The sequence below is a fragment of the Camellia sinensis genome, chromosome 10 (assembly GCF_055761805.1).
Source record: "Camellia sinensis isolate YWXY chromosome 10, ASM5576180v1, whole genome shotgun sequence".
NCBI lineage: Eukaryota > Viridiplantae > Streptophyta > Magnoliopsida > Ericales > Theaceae > Camellia > Camellia sinensis.
The window spans coordinates 164,973,085-164,988,849 of record NC_138970.1 but is presented as its reverse complement, the minus strand read 5'-3'; the positions used below and the strand labels follow the sequence as shown (position 1 = coordinate 164,988,849).

The following is a 15,765-nucleotide window of genomic DNA, read 5'->3' as shown; positions in this document are numbered from 1 at the left end:
AGTGCACTTTTTGTCTTTTTGGACTAAAAAATTGAGGAAGAAAATACGAATGTTTGGGTTAACTTTTTGACTTTTTATGAAAAAATATGTAATAAAAAATTGTAAATATTGATTTGTAGGGAAAAATCAGGATTGGGAGTTGTGTAGCCGTAATTGTTGACTTTTGGTGAATAGTGTTAACTTTTTAACTTTTTGACTTTTTGACTTTTTGACTTTTTTGCAATATGCCAAACTTGGCCTAAATTCTTTGTCAAAAAAAAATAAATAAATAAATAAATTTTGAGACTAAATTATTTTGTTCTTAAAAGTGTATTTATTAGTGACATTTTCAAATTTTTGTCGCTAAAAGCCTTATTTTTGACTTTTGAGGACAACCTTTTAGCAGATATCCTCACGACGATAAAAATTGGTCTCTAAATGTCTTTTGCGACAAAATTTTTACTTTTAGAAACAAAAAAATTTGGTCTCTAAAACTCTTATATGTTGTAGTGAGATTAATTATATTTAGGTCCTATTTGGGGATTTTGAGGTTTTATCCAAAAATTCACTTCAAGTTATTATATTACCCGTTCTATTTTTTCTTTGGCCTTTTTGTAAAATGTCAAAAAATTGGTTAAAATAATCAAATTCTCAAAGGCCGCCTTAGAAAGTGTTGAGACTCTCTTTAAACAATTTTGTGTAGGTAAATAGATAAATAAAAATAGCGTTAGAGAGCGTAGATGAAAAATGATAAGTTAAAATAGAAAGTGTTCTTTTTCTCTACTTTAGAATTGTGAAAAATAAAGAGTAGATTTAGAGTTACTCTAATATTTATCAGGAAAGCTATTAACCCAGAAAAACTATTTACTAGGAAAGCTATTAACCTAGAAAAACAGTTTAGGAAATGAAAAATGCTAGAAATACTAAAAGATTGACCAAATCATGAAAACTTTGGTCAATCTTTTAATGTCTTTAACATTACGCTTAGGGGATTTATTTAGAGAATGATAATAGGTGGTGTGGATTGAATTTTGGACCCATCTACTAAATGCTCTTTAAATACTCTGGCCTCCTAACATTACTGAATATTTACATAGAGTGTGGGTCTCATGTGATGTGAGTTTCACAAAACTTATGTGATGTGATCATTGAATGCTCTTTTTAATAAATATTTTGAATTTCTAATATTATTGAATATTTGTTTAAAAAAAAATATTATTGAATATTTACATAAGGTGTGGATTCCATATGATAAGAGTCATGAAATTCATGTGATGTAAGTATTATAATTTTTGATAATTTTTTTGAAATTCCTTTCTTTTAACGAGTTTTTTCGAATTCGTAACATTGCTGAAAGTATAAAATCCTTTTGGTCATGTTTGTTTGGGGAGCAATGCTAGGATTTTGGAAAAATTATCCAATATTCTGCACAATACTCATATACCTTTGTTTAGAATGTTTGATAATTGTTTTGGGAGCTATTGGCATTATTTTTAGGAATATAGAAACCAAACACAAAATTAAATACAAAATATACATAAACTAAATGAGGATCCGACTATTAAATTTTGTAAAATCTTATCTATTTATGTATATGTGATTTAGGGGTGCTCAAGGATCTACAACAATGTGATTGCCATATTATTTTTGTGTTGAATTTTGTATGAATATTATTTTTCTTCTTTAAAAGCGCCTATTAAATGAAATAATGAAAATATATGGGAATGGACTGTGTCAATCGAGATGCGTCTAATCTAATTTGGACACCTAATTATTAAATATATATAAACTTTTGTTAATTTGTGGATATATAAAGGAAGCATTTAATGAGTATAATTAACTCCATTTGTGTAGAAAGTAGCAAAAGTTTAAAAGCTATCTAAAGTAAATAATTTTTACAACATGGCCTCGTTTGGGACGCAGTTTTAGTTTAAAAGTTAAAAAGTTATTAAAAAAATTAAAAAGTCTATAATTTATATTAAAAAGTCAAAAATTTTATTTTATTTTATTTTACTTTTTACATATCTTTTCGTAAAAAAATAAAAAGTCATTCCAAATATACTAGTTTTTTTCTCATATTTTAGCTAAAAAATTAAAAAATTACTAAAATAATTTATTCCCAGATGAGGCCTAAGACTAAAATATCCTTTTTGCTTTCTCTCTGTTTTACTCTTTCACCTTTTATTTTTTTATTATCTTTTCACATCCGTCTAAATTTAATATGTTTACCTTACACTATTTCAAATGATTTGCTTAAAATTTTTCATTACTATAAAGAACAAAAAAAAAAAAATCAACTAAAATAATCAATTCTCAAATGGACCTTAGAGAGTGTTGAAACTCTCTTTAAACAGTTTTATATAGATAGATAGGTGAAATAAATAATAGTGCTAGAGCATGTAGATGAAAAATTGCAAAGTTAAAATAATAGTGTTCCTTTTTACTTTAGCGTAGTGAAATATAAAGAGTAGAGTCAGAGTTACTCTAATATTTACCAGAAAAGCTATCAACCCAGAAAAACAGTTTAGGAAATATAAAATACTAGAGATCTCAAAAGATTGACTAAAATTTATACAAATATTTCATATGGGTGTGGGATCCATCCATATGAAATATTTGGTAGACATTTTAATTAATCTTTTGATGTTTCTAACATTACTTTAAAGGATTTACCTAGTGAATGATAACAGATGGTGCGGATTAAATTTTGTGTAATGGGACCCATCTTTGAAATGCTCTTTCTGAATAAATGTTCTAGACTTCTAACATCACTGAATATTTACATAGTGTGTGGGTCTCATATGATGCAAGTCTTACAAAACCCATGTGATGTGAGTATTGAATACTCTTTTTGAATAAATATTATGGATTTCCTAGCATTATTGAATAGTTATGTATGGTGTGAGGTCTCTAAACATTGCTCAAAGATATGTGAGTATTATGTAGAATATTTGATAATTTTTTAAGTCCTGTCATTACTCCCAAAACAAACATGGACCCTGTCAATTAGGTTAATCTCTTTCGACAACAACAATCACAGAGTATAAAAAGAAAAATCAACTCTACAAAGGTAGTAAAGGCAAACGAAATATGATAGGCTGGTGGCACACTTAAAACATTTGACTTGATTTTTTCTCCTTGAGTTCAAAACTTCAAGAGATATTGCATTTTGTTTAAATGATTGCTTAGTCACATATATCAAAAAAAATATATTTGATACCATTGACAATGATATTCTCATTTCACATTTTCAAAATATGAAAACTCGTCGAATTAAATTATTGAAACAATAATATGAATATATTAAAAACATTTCTTCTATTTATGATTTGAATATTAAATTTAGTTTGTTGTTTGTTGCCAATGAAAACTTAGAATGTACACTTATGAATAACCCATCTATTAAAATTTCTGACGTCTTCACTAATTGTTTTGGGATATGTTGGCATTGTTTAGGAATATAGAAACCAAACACGCACTCAGATACAAAATATATATGAATTACTAATTTTTTTTTAATGAGGATCCTATCAATAAATTTTGTAAAATCTTAACCATTTATGTATATGTGATTTAGCGGTACTCATGAATCGGGTTGGGTCGGGTGACCTCTGATCCGCCATCTGTCTGAACTTAAGCGGCTTTGGAAAAATCAATCCGCATCCGTCTAATTCGTTAGCGGATACGGATTGAGTGGATCGTACGGATTGGAGGATGAATGTAAATTGGTTTGTGCTTGATTGTTTTGGTCATTTTTTAAAGTTATTTTCTAATAATTCTTCACTATTTTGAGCTCAAAAATTTTTGTTGTTCATTTTTTATAATAAAAATAAAGACCCAACTTTTATATTTATTAAATAAATAAAAAGTTATTTTAACACAAAAAACATAAAAGCATAACTTTATTTTTTAAGAGTGTTAGCGAATCAAATTATATCGACTAGTCTCCCATTCGCCATTTGTCTGAACTTAGGTATTTGTATTGCTAGGTTTGAAGATGTGACGAGAATTAAATAGGGACATTTACTAATAAATCATATTTTCATGACTTATGGGCCATTTAGTCCTATAAATATTCTTATGATACCATTAGTCCTATTTCACATTAAAAACTCACAAATGAAATATATTCACATTTGAAAACGTAATAAAACAATAATGCACACATTAGAATGATGTTCCATTATCACATTTTCATAATGACGTATTTGATAAAAGTTTAATAAGACAATAGTGTACAAATGTCTCATTGGCATATTTTGAAAAGAATGACACATTTGAAAAAAGTTTAATAAGACAATAGCAGACACATTAGAATAATGTCTCATTGTCATATTTTAAGAATGATACATTTGAAAAAAGTTTAATAAAACAATAGTATACAAATGTTTCATTGTCACATTTTAAAAAAAATGGCACATTTGACAAAAGTTTAATAAGACAATAGTATACACATAGATTAAATCACATTGTCACATATTAGGAATGATACATTTGGCCAAAGTTTAATAAGATAATAGTGTACAAATGTCACATTGTCACATTTTAAAAAGAATGATATATTTAACAAAAGTTTAATCCGACAATACTTTACACATTAGCGTAATCTCAAATTATCACATTTTAAGAAGAATGATATATTTGACAAAAATTTAATAAAATAATAGTGTACAAATGAAGCCTATTTACATTTACAATCTCTCAAAAATATAGTAAAAGATCTCATGATGTACTTTTTGAAATTCAATAGGACTTAGTTTACAAAAAAAAAAAAAAAAAAAAAAATTCAAAAGACTTTCTGTATATACCTTTCTAGGATGAGATTTCTGAGTAAATTTTCCAATTAAATACTCTGTCATTTAATTTAAGGAAAGTAACTTCTTAAAAAAAATTTAAAATAAAACTTTTTTATTTTTCACTCAAATAAAAATAAAAATTAAAAAAAAGTAGTAGCCACCCATTTTAAAAAAGTAATTAAAAAAACCTGACTTCTGTTCGATTGATTTTGAACTTCTCTTAACTTCTTAATGATTCATTTTAATTTATAAATTGGCGATTTTATTTTTATTTTCTTTGGTCATGTAGTGGCCTCAATCATGGTTACTTGTGTTAGAATGTTTTGAAAAAATTTGGGTAAAAATAGAATTTTTCATCAATTTTGGTCTAATTTTTAGGTAGGACTCATGCGTCGATTTTCGCAGGTCAAAGTGGTAACGCGTTCTATCCCGCATTGTGATTTACGTGGTATATTTGGTTGCTCAAAACTATTATCGGGTGAATAGAAAATTGAAGCTAAAGTGAGCTCCATGAAAATGGAGTTTTGGTGGAAATTCCTTAAGGTTTGTATAATGGCTTGTCTAACGTTGATTTGGTGGGAAGAATTTTGTGGGTTTATAAGGTTTGTGTTTGGAAATTGGGGTAGGTCCCAAGGGGCACTCAAAGTTTGTAGAATGGAGAGGTTATGGGCAAATTTGGCTAAATCTATTGGACCCAAAAATAACCACACACGCATGCCGCCATTTGTCCAGGCTGGGTTGGGGTGCGTGATGTGAGGTTGGGTTGGGCTTATCCGGCCCAATACTAATCTTTTTGGGCAAAAAACATTTGGAATTAATTTTATTTTTTGAAATAAAATCTGTCCAACTGTCCAGAATTCAAATTAATTTCGGAAATAATCTGTTCTGATTTTTCCCTACATCCAAATAGGTCCCTGCGGTTTTTATCTGTTCAAAATTTGAACCCAATAGATTTGTATCTGTTTATTCAAACTGAATAGGTATCATACCTATTCAAACAGGTTTTGCACTTGTTTAATTCAAAATGAAAAGCCACCAATCCATCTATAAATAAACTAATCCTTATTTGATATTCTCATTCAATTTTTTTCCATTCTAAATATTGTCTGCCTTCTCTGCATGTTTTGCTGCATTATTTTTCTTCTGAGAAAAAGTGTAAACACTTAGTGTGTTCGTTGTGCGAATAAATTGTAGTGCTGCATTTATTCGTTGATAGATCATTTTATCCTGGGAGATAGACGTCCATATTCTGAAAGCACTATAGAGAGAAAAAATCTGTTTTAAGGACACAGTGTCGAACACTGGACTTGATCAGAATATTATTCAAGAAATAAATCAAGTAAGTTATTTAATTTATTTTCTCTTTTTATTTGTTTATTTAAATCAGATTTTAATTTTGTTTTTGTAATAAAATAAAAATCTGTTTTTTATTTATTAATTTGATTTTTGTAATAAAACAATCTCTCTTCTTTCCTATATTTCTTTTGTATTCTGTTTGTTATTTAATACACAAATATAATTTATTTATTAAAATATAGTGAATATTGTCCAATAACTTAAAACTTATCTCATGAGATTTGAATTGGATCGACCACAATTTCACACTACATTTTCAAATGAAAGCAAGGTAAAAGCGTGGTTTGAAACCAAACTTCTTCTTTTGTCTCTTTTATTTTTTTTTCTCTAATTTTTTTTATTTTTTATTTTTTTAATACGAGAACTGAGGGAATCAAATCTCCTAACCCAATGATTAACTATATTTTAATAGAAAAATGCTCAAAAACTTTTAAAACATCACTCTTAAGTTGACTTGGACGGCATTTATTGAATTATTTACGAATCAATAAATTAAGACACAACTTGAATAATACTATATAAATGAAATTTGTATATAAAAACATAGAATGATGTGTTTATTTACGGTAATACTAGGGTACGTATCCTTCAAAATGTGCATATGCACCCTATTATATATGTTTATAGTGTAAATTACATGTTTTTATGATAAATATTACATAATTTTTATTTTTATTTTATAGAGTTACAATAATTTGTGATTAAAAAATGAAGTCATACATTTTATGGTAATGTTACACATTTTTTAATCCAAATATTTTCTAACTAAAAAATATGTAATATTACCACAAAAATATGTAATTTGATTTCTGAATCATAAATTGTCATAATTCTATAAAAAAAAATACATAATACTTACTTAAAAAATGTATAACATACACCACAAAAATGTGTAACAGAGTGCATACTTATTTATTGGAAGTCAATATACCCATCTCTTTTATTTACAATTGTAAAAATATCATTACCACATCATTTTTGTCTTAAATTCTATATGAAAAGTATGTATGAATATTTTTTTCCTTTTTTAGAGCACCTATTAAATGAAAATATGTGGGAATGGGCGGTAAAGGTTTGTCCAGTTCTTAATTTCAGGATTTTAAGATTAATTGAGGTGCGTGTAAGTTGATTTAGACACTCGATTATATATAGGGTTTGACTTTTTTCAAGTTAATTATCTTAACTTGAGAGAGCGTTTAAGCTTGGTAGACCCATTTTAGGACCAATTTCGGTAATCCAAATCATTCACTTTTAAAGACTCCTTAAATAAAATATTCACGTAAAAAATCAAAATGATCGGACATTAGTAACTATATGTTTGAATAAGATTTGTATTACAAAAAATGAATGCCTTTTCTTGAAATTATATTTGTCGTTTATTTTTTAAAAATAAATATGATTCAAATATACATCTATCGATATCTAATCATCTTAATTTTTTGTATGTATATTTTACTCAACGAATCATAAAAAGTAAACTATTTAGATTACCAAAAATCGATCTACAAATATTTTCTCCAGTTAAAATGACGATTTAAAAAAGACCACCATTGTTTCATTAAAAGTGATTGTCATTGGAGCATCCGTTTCAAAATAGATAAACAATGTAATAACAATTAGTGGGACCTACGTTAGGTCTTATTAAGTAGATTTATTTTTCAATAAGTTTTATAATTGTTAATGACATTTTTCATCATATACTATTAAAAATTGTCACTAATTATTAATTTTCAGCGATAGTTTAAAAATTGTGTAAAAAAAAGGTCTCTAATTATAAGTTTTAGTAACAGTTTAAAAAAATCGTCACAAACAAGGTTACTAATTTTTAACTTTTAGCGATAGTTTAAAAAATTCGTTATAAAAACAGTCACTAATTGTAAATTTTAGTGACAATTTATTAAAACTCTGACAAAAAAATCATTAATTGTCAATTTTTAATGACATATATAAAAAATACGCACAAAAAATTATTTTTAACAATAATTGTAATGGGACTTGTTTTCAGTAGGGCTTGATAGGACTTGATGAGAATTAAGTTCTATGGGTAGTTTACGCTAACAATTATTAATATTCAACTCATAATTAATTATTTTTCAAAAAAAGAAAAAAACTCAAAATTAATTAGCTAGAGCAAATAATATTAATTGCCAATTAATGATCCATCCTTTAATGTGTGTTTCACAATTTTCAAATTACGGAAAATTAGTAAAACATTCATCTTCAACTTTGACTAGTAGGAAAGGTCTAATATATTATTTTTATTTTTATTATTAACTAAGGTTCCTCAATGAAATTACTTTGTAAAGATCAAAATTTCTGTCATAAGAAAATTTCTTTGCAACAAATTTTTTTTGTTCTCTGGAAAAATATTAAGCGAGCTCAACTACTATAAAAAAAAATATGATTTGTCTTTTATCTTGTTAAACTTTATTATCAAATTTTTTTATAAAAAAATTCTCCTTTAAATTACTAGGATGAAAAATAGAAAAAACAACTAGATCCACCAAAATGGTGCATTGAATCGAGCACCGGAAAAGTGGTCCAATTCTTCGATTTGTTCGACGTTGAATTTTGTACACCATTTTAATGCACATAGCCAAACTTTTAATAATGATATTATATATTAGTCCTTTATTTTATCTTTTATTATTTTTAAATAATAATTTTTTTTTTAAAAAAATAGAAGGGGCTGAATATGAAATAGGTTGGATCCGAGCTTTGGGCCGTCCCAATCCATTAAAGCCCCAAATCCAAATGGATTAGATGAATATATGGGCAAGCCAATTGAGCCCAAATCCTCGATCAACAGTCTGCCCAAGTCCTCAAGCACTTAGACCCAACCCGCAGTGGGAAGGCTAATCCAGCCGTGATGCTGGGCTGGGCCGAACTGCAGAACCTAATCCATGGGCCGAATATAAACGGGCCGAGCCCATATAAAGATATCCGAATGGATCAGCCCATCTCCATGAATGATCCTGTAAAAGGCCGAGACAGGGCATAATAATGCCCAGCTGAGGCATAACGGTACCGAGCTGAGGAAACCTCACGGGGAAATGTGGAAGTTGTGAATGTGTGCATGTGCAAGTTGCCACCTCTGTTGGTCCCCTACATTTAGAATCACGGAAGTTGTTGAACAAAAGGAATGTGGTTAGTTATCAGCATGACTACAATGAGTATATGCATTCAATGACAACTACCAAGTGGTCCCCCACCTTGAGCAATGCTAAAAGGACACTTGGCAGCATCCAAGCTCCATGAAACCACCTTGAGAAGCAAGCAAGGAACACTATGTATACAACATGAACTTCACATTGAAGGTAACTGAACTATTCCAAGCAAAATCATACTTAGATACAAACTCAACTCTCTATACACTTCTTCTCCGATCACTAATTCCCCCACTGGAGGGGTTATCCGGCCAACCCTGGCCGGGCAGCTCTAACGGTACTTCTTGTAGCAGGAACCTCAGTCCTTGGATAGTCCAACCGAGTGCGAAGCCCTGATCCACTTTCATCTAGTGCGGAATTCGGTACGCACAATTGGTGTGGTGAACGTGGATCACTTCATCTCTAAGCTCTGCGTGCAGTTCCGGTGATGGGGATTGAGGACATTCCGCTTTCAACACATACCCCACAGACGGAGAAGACAAAGGAAAAAGGCCTGGCACTCCCAACAGTTCTGGAAGAACAAATTGGAAACAACAACCGGACTCTTGAATCCGTTAAGCATCGATTGCCCTTTGCTGGAGGTTCTTCTCATCACTTTCTTCTGGAAAAGGATTATAGGGATCGAATCATAAACTCCATGGAGATGGAGATACAGGAGCTGAAAGCCCAACTTAAAAGGGTGCTGGGCGATCCAATGAAAAAGAAGACGGAAGCGGAGCCCTCTCGTTTGTGACGGAGGAGCTCATCCAGAGAGCCGCCAGTGAAGAAGTTCCCCAGAAATGAGTCTGGGCAACAAAGCCAACCTATCCCGGTACAGAGTGAGGCAGCAAGCAGTCACACCCGTGGGTCGCGCCAGAGAAGGGCTAAGAGGCAGAAGATGGTTAGTCAACAAATTGAATACCCCCCTCAAGACCTTCGTACTTGGTTGATTGGCAACAAGTAGAGCGAACAACATTGGGATCATCTTGACCATACTGTTCACCAGAGAGAACACCGAGCGCTGGATAGACTCGTCTTCCTACCATTCTCCCCAGAAATTGAGGCCATGAGACCTCCAAAGAAATTCACCCCACCAAAGTTCACTTCATACGATGGGAAATCGGACCTGCTGACATATATTAGCTATTACAGACAAATGATGTCCCTATGGAGCCGAGATGAGGCATTGATGTGCAAAGTCTTCCCATCCAGCTTGGGAGAAACCGGACTCCGATGGTTCGATCGACTCCCTGCTGGATCGATCCGTGGTTGGAAGCAACTCTCCGAAGAGTTCCTAGCCAGGTTCGTCTCCAACACTAAGATTTCGAAAGAGCCGGATATGCTGTTCGGCCTTCGAAAGGGGCAGGAAGAAACGCTGCGCAGTTATGCTAGGAGGTACTGGGAAGAATACAATGATCTGAGGAAAATGTGTGTGGTGAACAGATGGTCGTTTTGTCTTTCAAACATGGCCTGCGCCTGGAAAGTAAGTTGAGGCAATCACTTACCAAGCGCTCGGCCACAGCATTAAAAGACTTGCGTGCCAGGATTGAGCAATACGCTCACCTCGAAGATGATCAGATCCCCATTGAGGTAGCGTCAGCAGAACAGATAGCTCAGCACAAGAAGAGAACAGATCGAGGAGAACATAAAGGGATCGCAGTGAATGAAGTGGATAAGTCCAAATCCCACGAAGCTGTCGTGACTGTATTCAAAGAGCCAATTTATCGAATCCTGGAAAAGATCAAGAGAGAGCCCTTCTTTGTTTGGCCGTCGAAAATGTTGGGAGATCCGGCTCGGCGCAATCAGAAGCTCAGATGCACTTACCATCAAGATAGGAGGCACATGACTCAGAACTGCAGGGCACTGAAACAACACTTGGAAGACTTGGTAGCAGCTGGACATCTCTGGGATTACATTGATCAGGATAAGGAAGTGACCGAACTGGGGAACCCACCACCAGAACCAAATATTGAGCATCCACCTCGGCTGATAATAAATGTGATCCATGGGACAGCGACTCAGGAACCTGAGGAGACATTGAGAGAAGAGATTGCTAAGGCTGTGCAAATCCAACAAGTCATGTTAGTGGAGCTTGCATTGAAAAAGGTACGCGCGGCACCCAAATCCCCATTGTGCATTGTTTTATTTACTAGAAAGGATTTAGAGGGCATACAACACCCACATACTGATGCACTGATTATAACTGTGGGAATTGGAAAACGATTTGATGTAAAACGAGTCCTGGTAGATCAAGGTAGTGCAGCAGATATATTGTATTATGACTTGTTGCGAAAGCTTGGTCTCTCCGAGCAGCACCTCACCCCAGCGACAGCCCCGTTGGTTGGTTTCAATTCACAGCCAGAATGGCCGCTTGGCAGAATAGTGTTGCCATTCGTGGCAGGAACAAAAACCCTCCAAATAGAGTTCTTAGTTATTAATACACCATCTCCTTACAACGCCATACTTGGCCGTCCATGGATTCATCAAATGTAGGCGGTCCCTTCAACCTACCACCAGCTCATCCGTTTCCCAATGGAACACAGAGTAGAGCAGATCTCAGGGGATCAAGTTGCGTCCAAACATTGCTTCATGGCAGCATTAAAGCCAAAGCAGCTCTGCAATCGGGTATAGACAGTAGAAGTGGCCGAACAGCCAGTCTTGGAAGATGTAGGGAGAGCCCCAGAGGAAAAGATAGTAGAAGATTTAGAGAGAGTCCTGGTAAAGGGGGATGATCCAGAAAAGTATTTCCTTGTCAGTACCTCGCTAAGCGCTGATGAGAAACTTCAGTTGCTGGAACTGCTGAGGAAAAATATGGAGGTATTCGCATGGTCAACATATGATACTCTAGGGTTGGACCCAGAATTTGCTTGCCACAAGCTCAACATCAACCCTTCAGGTCGGCCTGCTGTGTAGAAAAGTCAGAGATCCTCAGTTGAGCACACTGAAGCAGTAATTGTCGAAGTCGAAAAACTCCTGGCATCAGGAGCAATCAGAGAAGTTCAATACCCGCAATGGCTGTCCAACACAGTTGTAGTAAAAAAGAAGAGCGGAAAATGGAGAGTTTGCGTCGACTTCACTTGCTTGAACAAAGCCTGCCCTAAAGATAGCTTTCCGCTGCCTCGCATTGATCAACTAGTAGACTCAACAGCAGGGCATGAGCGCATGAGCTTTTTGGATAGTTATAGCGGCTATCATCAGATACCACTGTTCGGTTTGGATCAAGAAAAGACAGCATTTATCACTCCGAGAGGAACTTACTGCTACAAAGTGATGCCGTTCGGCCTCAAGAACGCCGGGGCAACCTACCAGCAGATGATCACTCGGATGTTCAAAGACCAACTCGGGAAAACCATGGAAGCTTATATAGATGATATGGTAGTAAAGAGCAAGTTCGCTACAGACCACCTTACAGACTTGAGACAAGTTTTTGGCATCCTGAAAAACCATCAGCTTCACCTCAATGCCTCGAAATGCGCTTTCAGGGTAGGAACATGGAAGTTCTTGGGATATATGGTCACTCACAGAGGAATCGAGGCGAATCCAGACCAAATAAAAGCAATACAAGATCTTGAAGTACCAACAAAGGCTAAAGAGCTGCAGAAACTGGCCGGCATGGCGGTCGTATTGAATCAGTTCATCAGTAAATCTTCAGATCGGATGAAGCCCTTCTTCCAGCTTTTGAGGAAAAGGGCAACATTTGAATGGAGTTGCGAGTGTACCGAAGCACTGCAAAGTCTCAAAAGATACCTCAGCACACCTCCTTTTCTATCTACTCCAGAACTAGGAGAGGAGCCGTGCCTCTATTTAGCAGTCTCAGATCATGCCGTAAGCGTAGTATTAATTTGAGAAGTTAACAAGGAACAGAGGCTTGTATACTACGTTAGCAAGACTTTACTAGATGCCGAGACACGGTATCTACCATTGGAAAAGTTAGCTTACGCGCTGCTTATCGCCTCAAGGAAGCTACAACATTACTTCCAGGGGCATACCATTAATGTCCTCATTGAATTCCCCCTCAGATCTGTATTTAGCTGGGCCGATTTCTCTGGTCGAATAGCAAAATGGGCGGTAGAACTTGGTGAGTTTGGCATTCGGTATCAATCCAGGACAACAATTAAGGCCCAGGTCTTAGCAGATTTCGTCGCAGAATTTGCTCCCACCCAGAGTTCCGAACCAAGGAATCCTAGTTTGGCACAGGTGCCACACATCATCGAACAAGGAAAGCCCTGCACTTCGGAAGCCTAGAAACTCTTCATTGGAAACATCTGGCAGCTCTATGTTGACGGGTCGTCCAATAACCGAGGTTCGGGGGTAGGAGTAGTACTTATCTCACCAGAAGGATTTATCTGGGAACAGGCTCTCAGGCTCGGTTGGAAGGCTTCGAACAACGAGGCAGAGTACGAAGCGTTGTTGGCTGTCTTATGTAGTGCCGAACACTTCAGTGCAAAGCAGCTTCTTGTTTTCAGCGATTCACAGCTAGTGCTAAACCAGCTTTCTGGGGTCTTTGAAACGCGGGATGAAAGAATGGCCATGCACACAGGCAAGGCCAAAGAATTACTCAAAATGTTTCAATCCATACGAGTGGAACGAATTAGTCGGGACAAAAACAGCCATACTGATGCTCTGGCTTGTCTCGGCTCATCAGTGGATACTAAAGATGCCAGAAAAGTTTGGGTTGAGTTCGTGCCAGAACCAAGCATTGCATCTCCAGTCCTCTGCAGCAGCGTAGAGCCGAGCTGGATGGATCCAATACTTGTTTTTCTAAAATCTGGTACTCTCCTCGAAGACAAAAAGGAAGCCAACAAAGTCAGACATAAGTCAGCTCGATTTTGGATCTCACCATCCGGGAAGCTGTACAGACGCTCCTATCTTGGCCCTTATCTTCCATGCGTGCATCTAAATCTGGTCGAGAATGTTCTCTATGAAATTCACGATGGGATTTGTGGATGCCACGTTGGCGGAAGATCACTGGCGCACCGAGCCCTTACTCACGGGTATTGGTGGCGACGGATGCAACAAGATGCGCAGCATTACGTACAGAAGTGTGATAAATGTCAGAGGTTTGCTCCATTCATTCATCAGCCAGCCAAAACTCTCACTCCACTCACCAGCCCATGGCTCTTTGTCCAATGGGGTCTGGATATTTTCGGACCATTAGCGCGAGGCACTGGGAACAGGCGATTCTTCATTGCTGCAACTGACTATTTTACTAAGTGGGTTGAAGTCGAGGCATTGGCAAGTATCAAAGAAGTGAATACAAAGTGGTTTGTCATGAGAAACATGGTGGTGCGTTTCGACATCCCGCGGGTACTGATTGCAGATAATGGAACGCAGTTTGATGGTAAGATCTTCAGAAAGTTTTGTGCCGACCTCAGGATCGAGTATAGGAACTCTTCTCCAGGGTACCCGCAAAACAATGGACAGGCAGAAGCGTCAAATAAAACCATCATCAATGGATTAAAGAAGCGGCTTGAGCATGCCAAGGGAAAATGGGTTGAAGAGTTACCCCACATGCTATGGGCATACTGAACCACAGCACGACGCTCAACGGGGGAAACACCTTACTCCCTAACTGATGAAATGGAGGCCGTCATCCCCCTCGAAGTAGGTCTCCCAACCTTTCGGTCTGAATTGTTTGAGAACACCAGTAATGAGGAAGCTATTGCACAAGCACTGGATATGGCAGAGGGCCGAAGAGAAGCAACACTGATTAGACTTGTAGCGTACCAGTAACAGCTCATCAGGAGTTTCAACCAAAAAGTTTTCCCAAGGCAATTTACACCAGGAGAACTAGTTTTGAGGAAAGTTATGGATCACAAAACGGTGCTTGGCGAGGGCAAACTTGGGCCTAATTGGGAGGGTTCCTACAAAGTCACAGTTGTTGTTGGAAAATGGAGCTTACTACCTAGAGGATCTGAAAGGCAGAGCTATACCTCGGCCCTGGAATGTAGCAAATCTCAAGAAATACTATCAATAGAATTATCCCCCAACTTCTCTATCAGAATGTAAAGGCATTTATCTGTTGACCAATGCAAATGCTTCCCCACTTCTCTCAAATTTATCAAATTCTTGTAATTAGCTTTGATGTTTATCAAACGGAATTAGCTTTGGTTCTTACCAAACGAAATTAGCTTTGATGTTTATCAAACGAAATTAGCTTTGGTTCTTACCAAACGGAATTAGCTTTGATGTTTATCAAACGGAGTTAACTTTGGTCTTTACCCAAATGGACTCAGTTTCAGAACGACTGTACGGAATTTAAATTTAGTTAGCACTCAAACATGCCAAGTGGTATTGCTTGGTGGAATAATGTTTGGCAACTAAATTGGACTTTAGCCAAGTGGAATTGCTTGGTGGAAACCACACTAACATATCTTAAGTAAACATATTTGAATCCACAGAATTCCTTTAGTATCAACACATCAGCACTTCAGTACTGATACAAACAAACAGAGTTGGAACAAAGGCGACCAAGCTCTGTCAGGAGC

General features: G+C 35.4%; 1 protein-coding gene across 1 annotated transcript; it reads left to right on the top strand.

Annotated features, from left to right (window-relative positions):
- The first annotated feature begins 10,720 nt into the window (after positions 1-10,720).
- Positions 10,721-11,770, top strand: LOC145800834 (uncharacterized). The gene has a single exon (XM_082890579.1). The coding sequence runs from the start codon at positions 10,721-10,723 to the stop codon at positions 11,768-11,770; it is 1,050 nt and encodes a 349-aa protein (XP_082746705.1).
- The last annotated feature ends 3,995 nt before the right edge of the window (positions 11,771-15,765 follow it).